Source organism: Numida meleagris, chromosome 12 (assembly GCF_002078875.1).
Source record: "Numida meleagris isolate 19003 breed g44 Domestic line chromosome 12, NumMel1.0, whole genome shotgun sequence".
Taxonomy (NCBI): Eukaryota; Metazoa; Chordata; class Aves; order Galliformes; family Numididae; genus Numida; species Numida meleagris.
Window position 1 is genome coordinate 16649350 of NC_034420.1, and position 14272 is coordinate 16663621.

Here is a 14272-nt window from a genome sequence, read left to right on the forward strand (position 1 = left end):
AGTACGAAATCAGATTTTATGCTGGGGAGGCAAACACAGGTGTCTTATGAATGCCAGAAACAGTAAAAGCCTTGAGGTCTGTAAGAGATGCTGAAGACCAGATTTTTATATAAACCCAATCCTAAAGTCAAAGGGTTTTGAGGGTACACAATCTGTGCAGCCTCCAGGAACTCAAGCTACAGTGCTAACATACCTAAAGCTACAACCTTCTGCCTTTCACGCCTCACTCCAAAAGAAAACTCCAATATTCCCTATTGTAAAGGCACAGGGATGATCAATTTATTCTACACGGAATAGGTAGATGAAGTCATCTCCTAAATTATTGAGCCACTACAGAGAGGTATGACACAGGTTACTGGGCCATATACTTAACCCCTGTAGCAAGACACTAAAAGGCTAAGAAAACAGGCAAAATTTTATTTACAATATTATTACCTGCTTATGTTTCCTTTTGCCTTTCGTAGAACTTTTGTCAGAAGGCTGCTTCTGGGATTCTCTTGCATGCTTCTCTGGCACATTTTTCTTTTCCACTTTGGGCAAATCAGCATCCTTGTAAGGCTTCCCTGGTATTCTTGATAAGAGGCTCAGGTCAATCTTCACAATAAGTGGGTACCTTTCATCAGGATCGCTGAGTGGTGAAAGAAGCTCTTTCTCTTCCATAGGAGAGAACATTCTTTGCCGAAAAAAGCTGTCATCCTCCTCCATGGAAGATTTAACAGGAGTCCTATTGCTCTCAGAGTATTTGGGTGTTTGTGATGAAGGAGGCAGGCTTTCATTTTCATCTGAATCAGAAGATGAGGTATCTGTTTCTATGAATTCCCTGGATTTCTGGGCAGATTTGCTCGAAGCCTTGTATTTCTTTTTCTCTGTTGTAGGCCGAGGGGAAGATTTGGGCTCCTTCTTTATATTAGGTTTTCTGGAACCTTTTGTGGCTGCCTTATGCCTGTTTGAAGGTATGTTTGTTGCCATGTCTACTGGGGTTTCACTTTCTATTTTAAGACCTCCTCTAGGCTCTTCAACAGATGTCTTTTCTGCTTTCTTGGGCTGCTTTTTACCCACAGTCCTCCTCTGTGTTGAGCTGTCACTCTGGGCAGGTGATTTCTGCCTGCCACGACTGCTCTCCGAGCCCTTTTGGGTGGGTTTGGAATCTCGCCCTGGTGTTGAAGAAATCGAGTCCTTGGATCCACTTTGATCAGCATACCCACTTCCTGTTCCCTGATCCCGTCCCTCTTTTTTGTAGCCTTGTGAGGATGGGATATTGCTGTCCACAGAAGAAGCTGGTGACACTTTATGTGAATTAACTTTGTTCAACCAGTTATCCAGTTGCCACTTGTTTGTTGGCGGTGGCTCTGGCTAAAAACAAATTTAAAAAAAAGCACTGTTAGATACAGTGTTACACGTGTCTTCCATCTTTTCCACTGTACTGCGCTGCAAGCCAAAGCAAGAGGTGTACCAGAACATCCGAGGTCAATAACTGATGAAAAATGCATGTAATTACAAATAGCAGTTCTCCTTTTTCCCCTCAACCAGAGGAGCTGCAATCCACAGGCAATATGTGCTGCCATGGCTTTCTGGACTAAAAGCTACTGGCTTTTAAGCTACTGTTACCATATCTTACCTCTGCATTCCAACACATAATCGAAGGTAAAAATCACCTCCAAGTCAAATAACAAATGTGTGCTTATAGAAAACATTGTTATCATATCCAATTACACGTACTTCAGCAAAAGAATACTGCACAAATGTGGAAATAATTCCACATTTGCCAGATCAACATTTTTTTTTTTTTTTAAAAAGAGGCAGAATATGTTCATTTTTTCTGCTTTTAAAACTCAGGACTAATGCCAAACCAATGAAGACAGCCCAAATGCGTGACAAATCCTACCTCAGGGGATGCACTCTGAGACGGTTCATTAGCTTCACTATCACTGGAACTGCTTTCACTTTCAGAGTCAGATCCTGAACTGCTTTCAGACCCACTATGGCTGCTCGAGTCATCCCTTGAATTATCTGCTCCTTCACTGTTATGCTGTGAAGGTTCAGAACTACTGAAAACAAAAGTGAAGAAAAATAAACAAACATTACACAGTGCACAAAGGCATCCTGGAAGTTCTTCCATTAGGAAGAAAAAAGTCTAACATTTTAACTACCATTTGCTAAAGAGTTCAACGCGGCTGCGTGCAATTCACCTTGTTCCCCTCCCCAATTCACAGCGTGGTTCGTATAATTTGCAGAATACGTGTTATTTAGCCACTGATTAAACTCTAATCACCTTTTGTTCCAATCAAACACAAACAACAGACACTGATTTTAGAAATGAGATCAAGCCAGGAGTGCTGACTGGACTGAACATCATTGCTTTACTTTCTGCGCTGCAATCCAACAGGAATGCCTACCTTCCAGGCGTGCTCCTTGGCACTGTCTTATCACAATCCTGCAATTAAGAAGAAGAGCATGAAGCTTCTAGAAGTTATTTTAGAGTTGCATATATGCAATCACGTTGCACAGTGTTGATTAAAAGTCTTAAAAATTTTAAATATTTAGCCTGAAGAGTGTTTTAATTCAGACAGACAGAAGTTTAAATTTGCCTGCCTTTTCCTTGTACAGGAAGAAAAATAAATCAGAGTTCTTTTATCCAAGTTTTTACCACAAATGTGTCATCTCAGAATCCTCTACATTCTGACAATAGTTCTGAGACTTCCTGTTTCCTCTGCTCCCCCATATCATATTTTTGAACCAGATGATACAAATTTTTACCGTGCTATTCCGGAAATGCCCTCTGTCCTATAACCTAGTTGGTTAGCTACTATCTTCAAGATTTCCATGTGAAAAAATACCAAACAGCAGAACTGAGAACAGCAAAAAATGTAGCGTGGACGACTGCTGGGTAGCACAGACCCAACAGGTATTTTTAATTCAGCACACTGAACGCCATTTCTGGCAGGTACTGCACAAAACTAATACCGACAAAGAGGAAAAAAGAGATGATAAAAATAAAGGAGCTGCTAGACTCATAGTTACAGATACAACCTGGGAGTGAGAGACACACACTGCAGCTCTTAAACCAAACAGTCGCTGCATGGAACTACTTGTGCCATGCACTCTTTAGCCAGCACAGCAGAACACGAGGGGTTCTCTCTCCAGAGGGCAGTGCATCGCTTGTGTTTTGAGGTAGGCTCTGTCCCCATTTCACATTCAGAGAAAGCCCATCTGAAATCAGCAAAGCACGAGTCTCTAGGTACTAATGGACCGTTCTCACAAAACAGATGATTTTCCCCAGAATTGCAATTTAGAATACCTGAAGTTTGCTTGAAGACTTGCTAATTGTTTTTTATATCTCAATTGCAAATCTTCCTTAAGCTGCTCAGTTTGCTGTTGGAGTACAGAACACTGCCGTAGTAACAAACTGTCAATACACTTACTATATTTTTCTGAAACTTTGGTATCTCATGAACATACCTGCTCTCCATCGCTGTCTTCACTACTGCTAAGTTTTAAGTCATCTTTCAACATACTAAGTAAGTAAAAGGGAGAAAGTGAGACAAGTTTTTCCATGTACTTTAATTACATTCAAAGCATTCTTCTATACTCCAACAAGTTATTGTTTATACTACAGAGCTGGGTGTGTGGGTGAAATCCGCAACGTTTAAGAATGGCAAATTAAGTCATTCTTTAAAGAAAACTACAGACTGCAGTACTTTGATTCCTTTGTTCATTCTGTTAAATTTAGAAAGGAATTCTGACACATTTTACTAATGCAGGGGGAGCTAAAACATCTGTGTTCAACCCCTTATATACGATGGACAGGAATACAGTTTTAAATTGAATTAAGGAATGTAAGACCAGTGACTGCTTCCTGTCTTGCGGCAAAAGCTCAACTGCTCCACATCATAAATTTTCTATTATTCTTCAAAGGTATAATTACTCTTATTTATGCTAGTCATACACACACATGCTATTTCACGACACCGAAAGTGCAGGAACACAGTGAAAACATAGTGGGGTATTTGTACTTATTTTAAAACACCTTTGATTACAAAAATAAAACATCTTACTCTGTCTGGTTCGATTCACATCTGGAGAAAGAAGATAAGAAAGGATTACAAGTCTAATACTTCTGAATTTCACAGTATAGCTGTTCTGCTTATAATCTGAAAAGAAACACCAGCCTCAAGAATCTAGTTTCCAATCTATGTTCCGCTGCTACCCTTATCAAAAGATGCATTTATCTCACTTTTTTAATGCTTTTTGAACGGAGCACAATCGCTTTATCAGAAATTCTTTTGACACAGTAAACATCTTCTGATCCCTCTTCCCATGCCCCTCACTTCTCTAATGCTCAGTGCTATCTCTAGTTCTTAGATCTTCCTGCATCCTCCAGTTCTGGAACTAGCACAGCTCTTTCACAGAGCATTGCACTGCTATGACAAAAGCAAAGCCAGATGATGAACTCCTATTGAAGTGGCTGCATATAAATGTCTGAAACCTCATGTTTTCAGGAAACTGACTCTAAGTCTATAACAAATAAATAAACAAACCACTCTTCAATTATTTTCTATTTCCTTCTCACAGATTGCATGTTTTATCTTATTAATACTGAAAAATGTACACAGACAAGCAGAAAAACTGGACTTCATTTCACAACTGCATCACAGCAAATATTAACTTAGAATACCAGGCTTTCAGAATCTGCAATCACTTTCAATAAACATACCATCAGGTGGCATGGACTTTTTTGTTTGGAAATTGTATTTAAACAGCATATAATCAATTTCCAGGTATGAATAAGGCAGAGTACAGTTAGAATCTTCCTGCTGCTTTTTATTTTTTCTTTCTGTTGTATGATCAGTGAAGCATAATATTAGGTCTCCGTACACAACTAATACAAATGTCTGTCAGTCACTTAAGAGAATGAGTAGCACAAATTTAACTGGATCCCAAACTTAGTTTACCACCTCCTCTAATAACAGAGCAGTTCCTCATCCTATTTGTGCAACAGCAACAAGCTGCTTCCAGCTGACAGCTTAGCAGTGCACACGTTTGGTAAATCCTGTTCCACCCTGCCCATTCTTATATGCTGATACCTTTCCAGTTCACAAGCCAATTCCTAAGGCCAAACTCCTGCTCAGGATCCTGTAGCTGACAAGAAAGCAGGGTAATGGAAGAAAGGCACACTGCATTTGTTACTCACACCGACCTGCCGTATTTGCCCTACTGACCCTGAAAATGGCTTGAAAACACCTTTTTTTTTTTCCTGTCAGTTAAACGTAAGCATGACAAAGAGTGTGCAAGAACTGACACATCCTAGTAAAGAAACAGTTACTTCCCAAATCTTTTAAAACTTGACTGTTATTCGAGAAATGTTTTCTCAACAGCTACTTACGATTTGGATTGATGGCCATTGGATGTTTTTGATGAAGGATTGTATCGTTCTAGAAGAAAAAAAGAAGAAAAGTTGTACAGTTTTAAACTCAGACAGCAAAACAGTCACTCCAAAGTGGCCAGAAGTAAACAGGCTTTGCTAAACAAACTCAAGAATGGCCGAGTGCACAGGAGAAAGAGGGACCAGCAGATGCCAGGTGCAGTCTCCCACACATTGACCAAGTGAGCGGAGCAGAGACAGAACACCAAGAGAAACAACTACTTTACTCAAGAAAATCTAGAAGGCTTTCTCAAATCATTGCTGTCTCAACCAACACAGGCTTAATTTCTTTCTGATGGTGTGAAAAACAGTTTTGCTTCTATCAAGGTAGGATAGAAGTGACTATCCTAAAGTAAAAGAGGATAGATCTAGATTAGATATGAGGAAGAAATTCTTTACTCAGAGTCAGGTGAGGCCCTGGCACTGCTGCCAGATTGCTGGGGGTGCCCCATCCCTGGAGGTGCCCGAGGCCGGGCTGGATGGGGCCTGGGCAGGTGGGAGGCTTAGAACTGGATGGGACCTAAGATCCCTTCCAACACAAACCATTCTATGTCTGTGAAAAATTATCTATTACCTCCTACATGCTGGGTACAGGACATCGATCAGCCTATCAAGTCTTTTTTATCTGTTTCAGCATTCCTACCCAGCTTTTTAGTGAATGAAAAGTCTTTAAATCCAGAAAGTAAACTCACAAACCAAATCCTACAGTCAGAATACATACTGATACAATCTGCTTTTCAGTTTGTCTTTTTTCTCCTTCCCTGTTCTTTAGTTCTAGTAAATTACTAAGCACAGTACAACAGAAACAAGATTTGAGGCTGCTAGAAGTTTCTCAGAAAACTGAAACAGGAGCTGAAAACTGGTTCTGTGCTTTTATCTACCCTGCCTCTGTTTACATACCTAAAGATCAGTTGCTTCCTGAATTTAAGTCTATTGGCTAGCATCATGGAATTAAGTTTTAATTTGTTTCCTTAATTCCCCACTGCATTAGGTGTTTAGATTAAGCTGATTGTGAATACCTAAGAATAAACCATTCCGCTTTTACTATTTAATCTGTTCAATCACTTTGACAGGGACAGGTGAGACTTTCGGAAGGCAACAGCACAAATCTAATTCAGTTTTGTCAGATATGTTACCTGGTTAAATGCTTCATTTCAGTAATATTCACAATCAAGATACAGTCAAAAAGGAATAAAAGATGCATTTGTCTAAAATTTGGAAATACATTCTGGGACAACACTCAGAACAATAGTAACCCTATTACTATTTGAGTTCTTGATCAGTTTTCTTTGATTTTATATCCACAAAGTGAAAGTGGACAAGAAAAAGGAGAAAATGCATTGTACTTTTTCTATTACAATATGAACACGTGCACTTTGTTGCTTTCCAGTATGCCCAGGGGTTTTCTCTGTGGGTGTTTTGTTTTCACATACAGCTATTTGCAATCAGATCAACCAGGGAAGCCTATTTTCAAGGATTAAAAAATACCAACAAATTAAAGAAACAATGCTTTTTTTTTTCCCTTTTTTATAAGATAGGAGTGAGTTGCACAATAGTTATTAACTTTCTAGTTCTCAACAAGAAGCCACAAATAAACTCAAGTGTTTGTTGCGCAGGTCTTGAGAAAGCAGGGACAAGCTTTACGTACAATCCATTCCATCACCAGTCTGGAGAGTCTCATTCTCTAACAGCCTGACTTCTTCAGGGATACTAAGAATACTCAACCGTAACAAAAACACTACAGATATGAAAGGAAGTTTAATATACTTACTCTGTTCTCCAGTGCCAAAACTGGACTGTTGAGAGTCCTAAGGGAATAAAAGATCACAGGAGTTTTTTCAAAGGGCATTTTAACATATCAAAAATCATGCCATAATCAAGCTCTTGTTCTGACTTTAAAGGATGGTACCTATCCTTTAAAAAAAAAAAAAAACAAAAAAAACAGCGCAAAACAAAACCAACACCCACTCCCAAAGAAAAACCAACACACTAAAAACAAAACCCAGCAGCAACAACCAACCAGAAACAGGGAGCCTTCATCTGGGCCCAAGCTGCCTTCACCAGCCACAATGGAGCAGCGAGCACATGGAGGAGTACCTCAGATTCCTCACCCTTAGCTCATCTGCCCCATCCAACCCTGCCTGCTTGGTTTGAAGAAGGGCCACATGCAGCTCTCACACACAGTACCTGAATCTCCAGAATCTCTATGTAACTTCTGCAGACCCTATCTTCCCACACATTTAGCAGAGAGAGGAGCTGCTTGGCACCCTTCTCTTTCTTTTCCTCATGAACGGAAAAGCGTGGCTGTTAGTTTTACATGTTTTCTTTCAAATTCTTTTCTCTGTGTTTATCTTTTTCAGACACATACAGGATCTCAGTGGACGAGGAGTGATCCTGTAACATAGTAATGCAAGAAATCCCAGGGACAAAAGAACACGTGAGAGAATGAAGCTTCAAATCTGAGCGGCCCTGCCTGACCGCTGCGTCCCCTTCTCACTATGGCTCTGCACAAGATCCTGGGTGCAGCTGGATCGTTTCCCTTTCTCACTCTCACCCCTCTGTCCGATCTAGAGTCAAATCCTCATGTAACTGGGCAACCTGGCTGGACAAAAGCCAATGGACAGTGATATATACCTGCCTTGATACATAATGGATTTGTTGTCTACGAATCTACCCTTGAAAGATGAAGCCTTGCCAACGCCAGCACCGGCATGACCAGCACTGGCATAGGAATGGTATTCCTATGCCAGAAAACCCAATTCTGCCTCCTGAAACATAGTACATTATCAAACACTTGAAACATTAAAATATTTTTTTTTAATAAACAAATATGCAGAAGGTATCGAGTTACCGAAAACCTACTTCTAAGCTAGTGTGCCACTTTAAAATAGGACCTTCCTGACCTCCTTTTGAAATGAGGACAAATGCTGACCTTCTGCACAAAAAGGGAGACTATTTGAGTCAGTTCACCAAGCTGACAGACGTACTCTGCGACAGTGAATGGCAGGAGCTTGGGGCACAGCTGCGCACCAGTCTTCTGAAACAGCCAGCTCCGTGATGTGATGCAGTTACACATGCAATTTCCAAATGTAACTTTATAAACACACAAAAGCTCTACATGGCAAGGTATACTTACATATATCTAACTTCCTTTAATGTTTTTATTTCCAAAGTGGCAGCCGTTGAAGTAATGCTTCAAATGAGCATTTTGTCAGTGGTACAGAGAAAGAGCGTAACAATTTACTCAAAAACAAAACTTGTTAGAGAACTTTAAGATGTTTCAAATGCCCCTCATCTTTACTGATTGAATGAAGAGACATTAAAGTTAACCTATGCTTAAACTGCAAAGTCAAGATCAAGTTGGAGAAAAGTCTGTCTTTCAACAGAAAGCAAAAGCTATACTCCCTTCAGAATAAAAACTGATTTTTATCTTTCACATGGGTTCAACAAGTGCAAGCATGATTCCTCAGCTTCCTTTTTCCTGTCAACTTCGGCAAGTAGACAAGACTGATAAAACATAAGTCAAAAAAAAAAGAGACCCTACAGAAATCAGAATACCACATATGCAGAACAACTGTACTGTGCTAAGCACAGGATGAGAAACTGGCACCATTCTCACCAGTACACATACCATAAATTCTGCAGAAAGCATCTGCCTCAATGCTCACTTCAGCCAACTTCCTATTTCTAAGGCAGTATTCCAGTTAAATGCACTTTAATGAGGTGTTATGTTTAAACGTGCAACTTCTTCCAAATAACTTGCCATCTATTTTGCCTTTCAATACATACATCTTTCAGAAACTCAGAGATTAATAAAGAAACAAATAGGAATATCTATCTCTTCAAGTCCAATTTCTTTAGAAAGAAGAAATAAAGAACATTTTAAAGGAAATAAATGCTTTTCACAGAAGCACAGCAGACTGCTGCGGTTAGGTGGAGAAGACACTTCAGCAGGTAACAAAATCACTGCTTGCACTCTGGCACAAAATGGTGATGAGAAGAATGCTTCACAGCCAGTTAGAATGGTAGTTAGGTATGGAATTCTTATTTGTCCATTTTTGGTTTGGCTGTAGTCCAGGTTGTGGCGAATAGGACCCATTTCCACTCAATGTCTGAGAACCAGGTCAGATCTCATTTTTATTTCTCAAAAGAAAGTTTCTGGATTACAAGGGATCGACACAACTGACCACCGCCTTCACAATGACTTCAGCACAGGGCACAGAGTGAGCAAACCTGGAGACACAATCCACCTCTTCAAAGATGTCTGTAGCTCACTGCTCAGGTATGCAGCTACAAAAGCTGTCAGTGACGCCACGCTCCTTCCTTTGCGATGGAAAGCTTCCACCCCCTAAGAAACAGCTGGATTTTTGAATATATTTTACAAACACGCCAGTCCTCCTGCTCTGGAGTTTTTGACTGTGAGCCCATGGCTTTAAAGAGACTTACATAGGATAAAATTATAGAGTGTTAGGTCATCGGATAACATTTTTTAATCAAGAGTCAGGAATCTAACTGTTTTTCACAGCCTCCATAAAACTTTTCATGACCTATTTTCATGAAGTTTTATCTTCTGATTCAAAGACTTCCTGATAATTATAGGATATATTTATAGTAATGCAGACAGGCCCCTGTCGGGATTTTGGGTCCCTGCAAACCACTCTCTGCACATAGGGAAAATGATCTGATGCCAACAATCTTACACATAAAATCGACCCGTCCACCAAAACGAGCCTAATTTTTTACGTGCAGGCAAAACATACCAGACTTCTGCACACGAGAGGAATGCTGTGAAACACTGCAGCGTATAACTTGTAAATAAATAGAATATTAAAGAGAATGAGATTTTCTAGAACGGTATGGCTTGATTAAAGTAAACCAATGCTGCGTTCAGCTCTCTGAATTCTGTTCCGGGTCTGGGCTGTACAAGCCTACGGCTCACTAACTTGCTGGAATTCTGAGAAATCCCGCTGCCAAGAATGACAGAGGGGAGAAGGCAGAGGAAATTACAGACTTTGGAAATAGAGAATTTGACAAAGTTCCATGGCTAAGATGTGCAGCCACAAAATAAAAAAGCTGGCAAAAAGTCGAAAGACTCAGGGCAGCCATAAATGGAATTTTTTTGCAGACTTAGTGAAGAAACACAATCCAGGTTGACGGATTCAAAAAGAAAAACACTGCCTCCCTTTTGCATTCAGATGTCAACAAGGCTGTACAACCTTAAGTAGTTCCTCTCTGCATCACAAAGGCCTAGGTATTTCTGCACACCTCCTTTCCCCCCCAAGTCAAATAGAGGCACTGAGAGAAGAATGCTGACAACACAGCCTGGTGACACCACGACTGTCCATAGCTCTGGGCTATCCAGCCCTGAACCTCCCATCAGCCTGTGGGAGTTTGGTGGAAGTGCACTTACAACACCCAGCCTGGAACCTCTGGCCAAAAAGTAACTGTGAGCTGTAGTCGGAGCTGTTTGGAAAGCTGTATTCACCCACTGCTCTCCTGGGTAAAGCACACAGCTTCAACATTTCTCCCTGCCAAGGAAACTTAAAAGGCGCTCACAAGAGAACATTTTCTTATGGCCAACCCATCAAAACTACAGAACACCTTTCTTTTCGATCTAGATTGTTATAAAGAGTAATTCAACATACTTGTTTTCTGTTTTAGAGCTGATTTTCAAACACAAGAAAAGGAAAGTAAATTCAAAAACATCTTCATGTTAAGAAGACTAGAAAGCTGATGTCAAAGCATTTGTGTAAACAACACAATCTGTTTAGGCAGATTTCATTAGAGATCTCAGGGAGAAAATCTTAAAATAGTACTTCACTGAATGGTTTGGGGAATAATTTGGATCAAACAGGAAACTGAGAGCAGTTAAATGGTGCTTTAGAACAGCAATCTGGTCAGGAAAAGGGGAGTCTTCATGATTAGGAAGGTAACTTTTAAAACACAACCATCGTAGCATCTGCAATCTGGCATCACGCCAAAGTAGGCAACCCATTTCAGAGATATGTTGAGTCTTGAGAAGAATTACATTCTCAAGTTAAACCAACTGCTGGTAATCAGTAGATACAGGAAACAAAACATGATTTCATAAATTAGTCAGCTACCTCAAACCAAACTGTACTTGCTAAAGTCGCTACCCACACCTATCTCCCCTGCACACTCAGCAGCCGACAAAATAGTTCAGATTACAGAGCCACACTTCAAGGCAAACAATCACTGATGCCAGTCTGACTGAAAACACTGCTGCTGAGGGTGCAAGACTCAGCCCCTGCGACAGGGCAAGCAGCTGAGAGCTAGAAGGAGGAGAATGAACCCTTCCTCAGAGCCATCAGCTCAAGCAGGTCTCCTGGAAATATGCCCACACTGCCAACAGCAGCAAAAAGCAACCTCCTTCAAATTAATAGCTTAAACACTTCAGTAGTTACTAAGCACATGAGAAGCTAGGAAGGCATCTTTCAGGGCATGAGATCACAAAATTTCTTTAGCAAAGTGTCTGATTTTAAAACTTTTAATGCTTTTTTTGTAGTTGAAGATATAAGATCTAACAGAATTATTAAGGGACTTCAAAATTATAAAGAAAGTTCAGTTTAAGCAGAAAAGTACATTTACATTTCTTAGTATTTACCACTGCTTGCCAGATAGAGGTAAGCAGTGCTTGCTTCTGCACACAATGGTGCAAAGTATTTCCCAGAGAAAAAGGCTCCGTGGCATTTTGAAACTTCAGAATTACCTGAAAGAAGGTTTGAATTTATGAAACAAAATTTTAATGTAAAAAGGAAAGCTATCCAATATGTGTCTTGGCAATCCACTGTATGTGTGTAAACCAGAGGAAAAAAATGACATTCTTTGTAAGAATGACAATGTTGTGAAGCAACATGAAGAGATGCAAGGTACTGAAACAAACTCAGAACTATAGAGAATTCAATTTAAAAGAGTTCCAAAATCTTGACCTTTAACAGGAGCTACTCTTCTAGCAGCGTTCAGTATTGACTACAGCACTGACCTTTGTTGGAAAAGGAAATTTTGATGGTTCAGTTTTGCATGGTGTATGAATAGCAGTCAGCGGAGGAGGCCAAGAATGGGTCATCTCCTGTCACCAGAACAAAAAAGAAAAGCTATTAGCAAAGCAAAAGCCCAAAGATTTCAGGTTACAATCCTGATTCTAATGGTAACTCTCTCTCCCAATTTTCAGTTCCTTGCTCATAGTACACTAAGCTTTATATTCAAATCTTAATTTCCCAAATGTATGATGAAGATTTTGCACAAAAATGTTTCTACCCATGAAAACAGATAGTTAAGACGTAGCAACAAAACAAGAAGAAAGGCACAAATCAACGAAATCGGTTTGCCTGAACAGAAACTGAAGTCTGATCACTTCAGGCTGCGAAGAGTGTATGTGAGATAAAGGGTAAAAAGAAGAAACCTGGAAAAGGGAAGCACAGAAAGTTTGAAGACAAAAGTGAAAATCAAATGCCTGAAGCTGGAAAGTAAGCATCTTGTGATCACTCAGAGCATCTCCAAGAACTGTGAAGCACTGAAGATCAGAGCAAGTCAGTTATGGAAATGCTCACGGGGCATCCAGTAACACCTCTGTGATAGCAGACATTGAACAGGGGTCACACGAGGGGTAAAAAGACTTGAGAAAATAACATAGGTAGAGAAGAAGGGTCTGCTGCTGGGTAGAAAAAAATATTATAACCTAAATTGATACTGCAATGTAAGGACTCTGCTTCGGTGGAAGAAATGGTTAATTCTGGGTAGATTAGCAGAGGGCTGGGATAGAAGAAAAGCAATTCAGTGAGGATATCCAGGAGATGAGTACGCCCAGCACGCACAGTTCTGCTTCCAGTGTTCCCCAGTCTACCTGCTTTAGAGGATTAACTGAGGAGTCCTCCTGTAACGACTGGCAGTCAAGCCAATTTGAAAGGTACTAATCCACTGCAGAGTACTTTCCACCTCCTTAGCAACGTTTGTGTATTCAATAAATAAGTTATGAACAAAAGCACAGAGAACTTACTTTTAGAATTTCATCCACGCAGCTCACATCACCAGATGCTGATGCCTAGAAATCAAAACTCAAGATTAACGTCTCCTAAAGAAGATTTTCTTTAAAAGATCCCTGGGGTATGAAGCAGTTAAAAATAAACTTCGGTCCTTATCATCATTCATCTAGACTCTATATAGATACAAACAGATCTTGTTAATTCTTTTCAGCAACATCAATTTTAATATCAGATAGATTCAAATTTTTACAGGATGAGTCACATCCAGTTATGAAAAGCAAATAGATCAGGATCTATAAAACTGCCACAATAATCTCTTACTTTTCGCTTGACAGTTAAAGTGATCTTAGGCAGTCATGGATATTAAAAACTTCTGGAGAGAGGGAAGAAGAGTCATAGCTTTCGATCATTCCCGGGAGGAAGAGACTGTAAAATATCTGAACTCAAATGGATGACCATAAATATGCAGTAATGGCAAACTGCATTATGAAGTAGAACACAGATTACAGCATGAAACTAGAAACAGCAGTAACTACGAAACTATAAATCTTTTGCATCCTTGACACTACAAACAGAAAGGAAGCAAAGTTGCTGTATGTTTTACTGCACCAACGTCAGCATATCAAGTCTTTCAGAATATGGAAATAATTTATTCTTCAACTTTCCTTACCTGCTTCCTGGATCTTATCTTGCTCTTTATTGAAATTCCAGGAAGAAATGTGGGTTTTTTTTCTAGCTACAATTCAAACAGTGGAAGATGCAATGACATTTTATTATTAAGTAAGGCACTCTCCTTGTATGTGAGCTGTGGCCAGTGTCTGTACAGTGTTCTGTATTCAGCATACCT

General features: G+C 39.9%; 1 protein-coding gene across 5 annotated transcripts in view; it reads right to left on the minus strand.

Moving 5' to 3' along the window:
- Nucleotides 1–14272, minus strand: part of AFF4 (AF4/FMR2 family member 4) — a 50740-nt gene that overhangs the window by 14640 nt on the left and 21828 nt on the right. For 4 of the 5 annotated variants that reach the window (XM_021410334.1, XM_021410332.1, XM_021410331.1 and 1 more), the window contains exons 5-13: nt 13440–13484; nt 12426–12512; nt 7194–7230; nt 5384–5432; nt 4056–4076; nt 3460–3514; nt 2397–2434; nt 1886–2048; nt 436–1353 (exon numbers count right to left, since the gene is read on the minus strand). In XM_021410334.1, coding sequence (XP_021266009.1) covers nt 436–1353; nt 1886–2048; nt 2397–2434; nt 3460–3514; nt 4056–4076; nt 5384–5432; nt 7194–7230; nt 12426–12512; nt 13440–13484 — 1413 coding nt within the window. The remainder of the gene's footprint in view (nt 1–435; nt 1354–1885; nt 2049–2396; nt 2435–3459; nt 3515–4055; nt 4077–5383; nt 5433–7193; nt 7231–12425; nt 12513–13439; nt 13485–14272) is intronic. The other variant, XM_021410333.1, reaches the window with a different exon arrangement.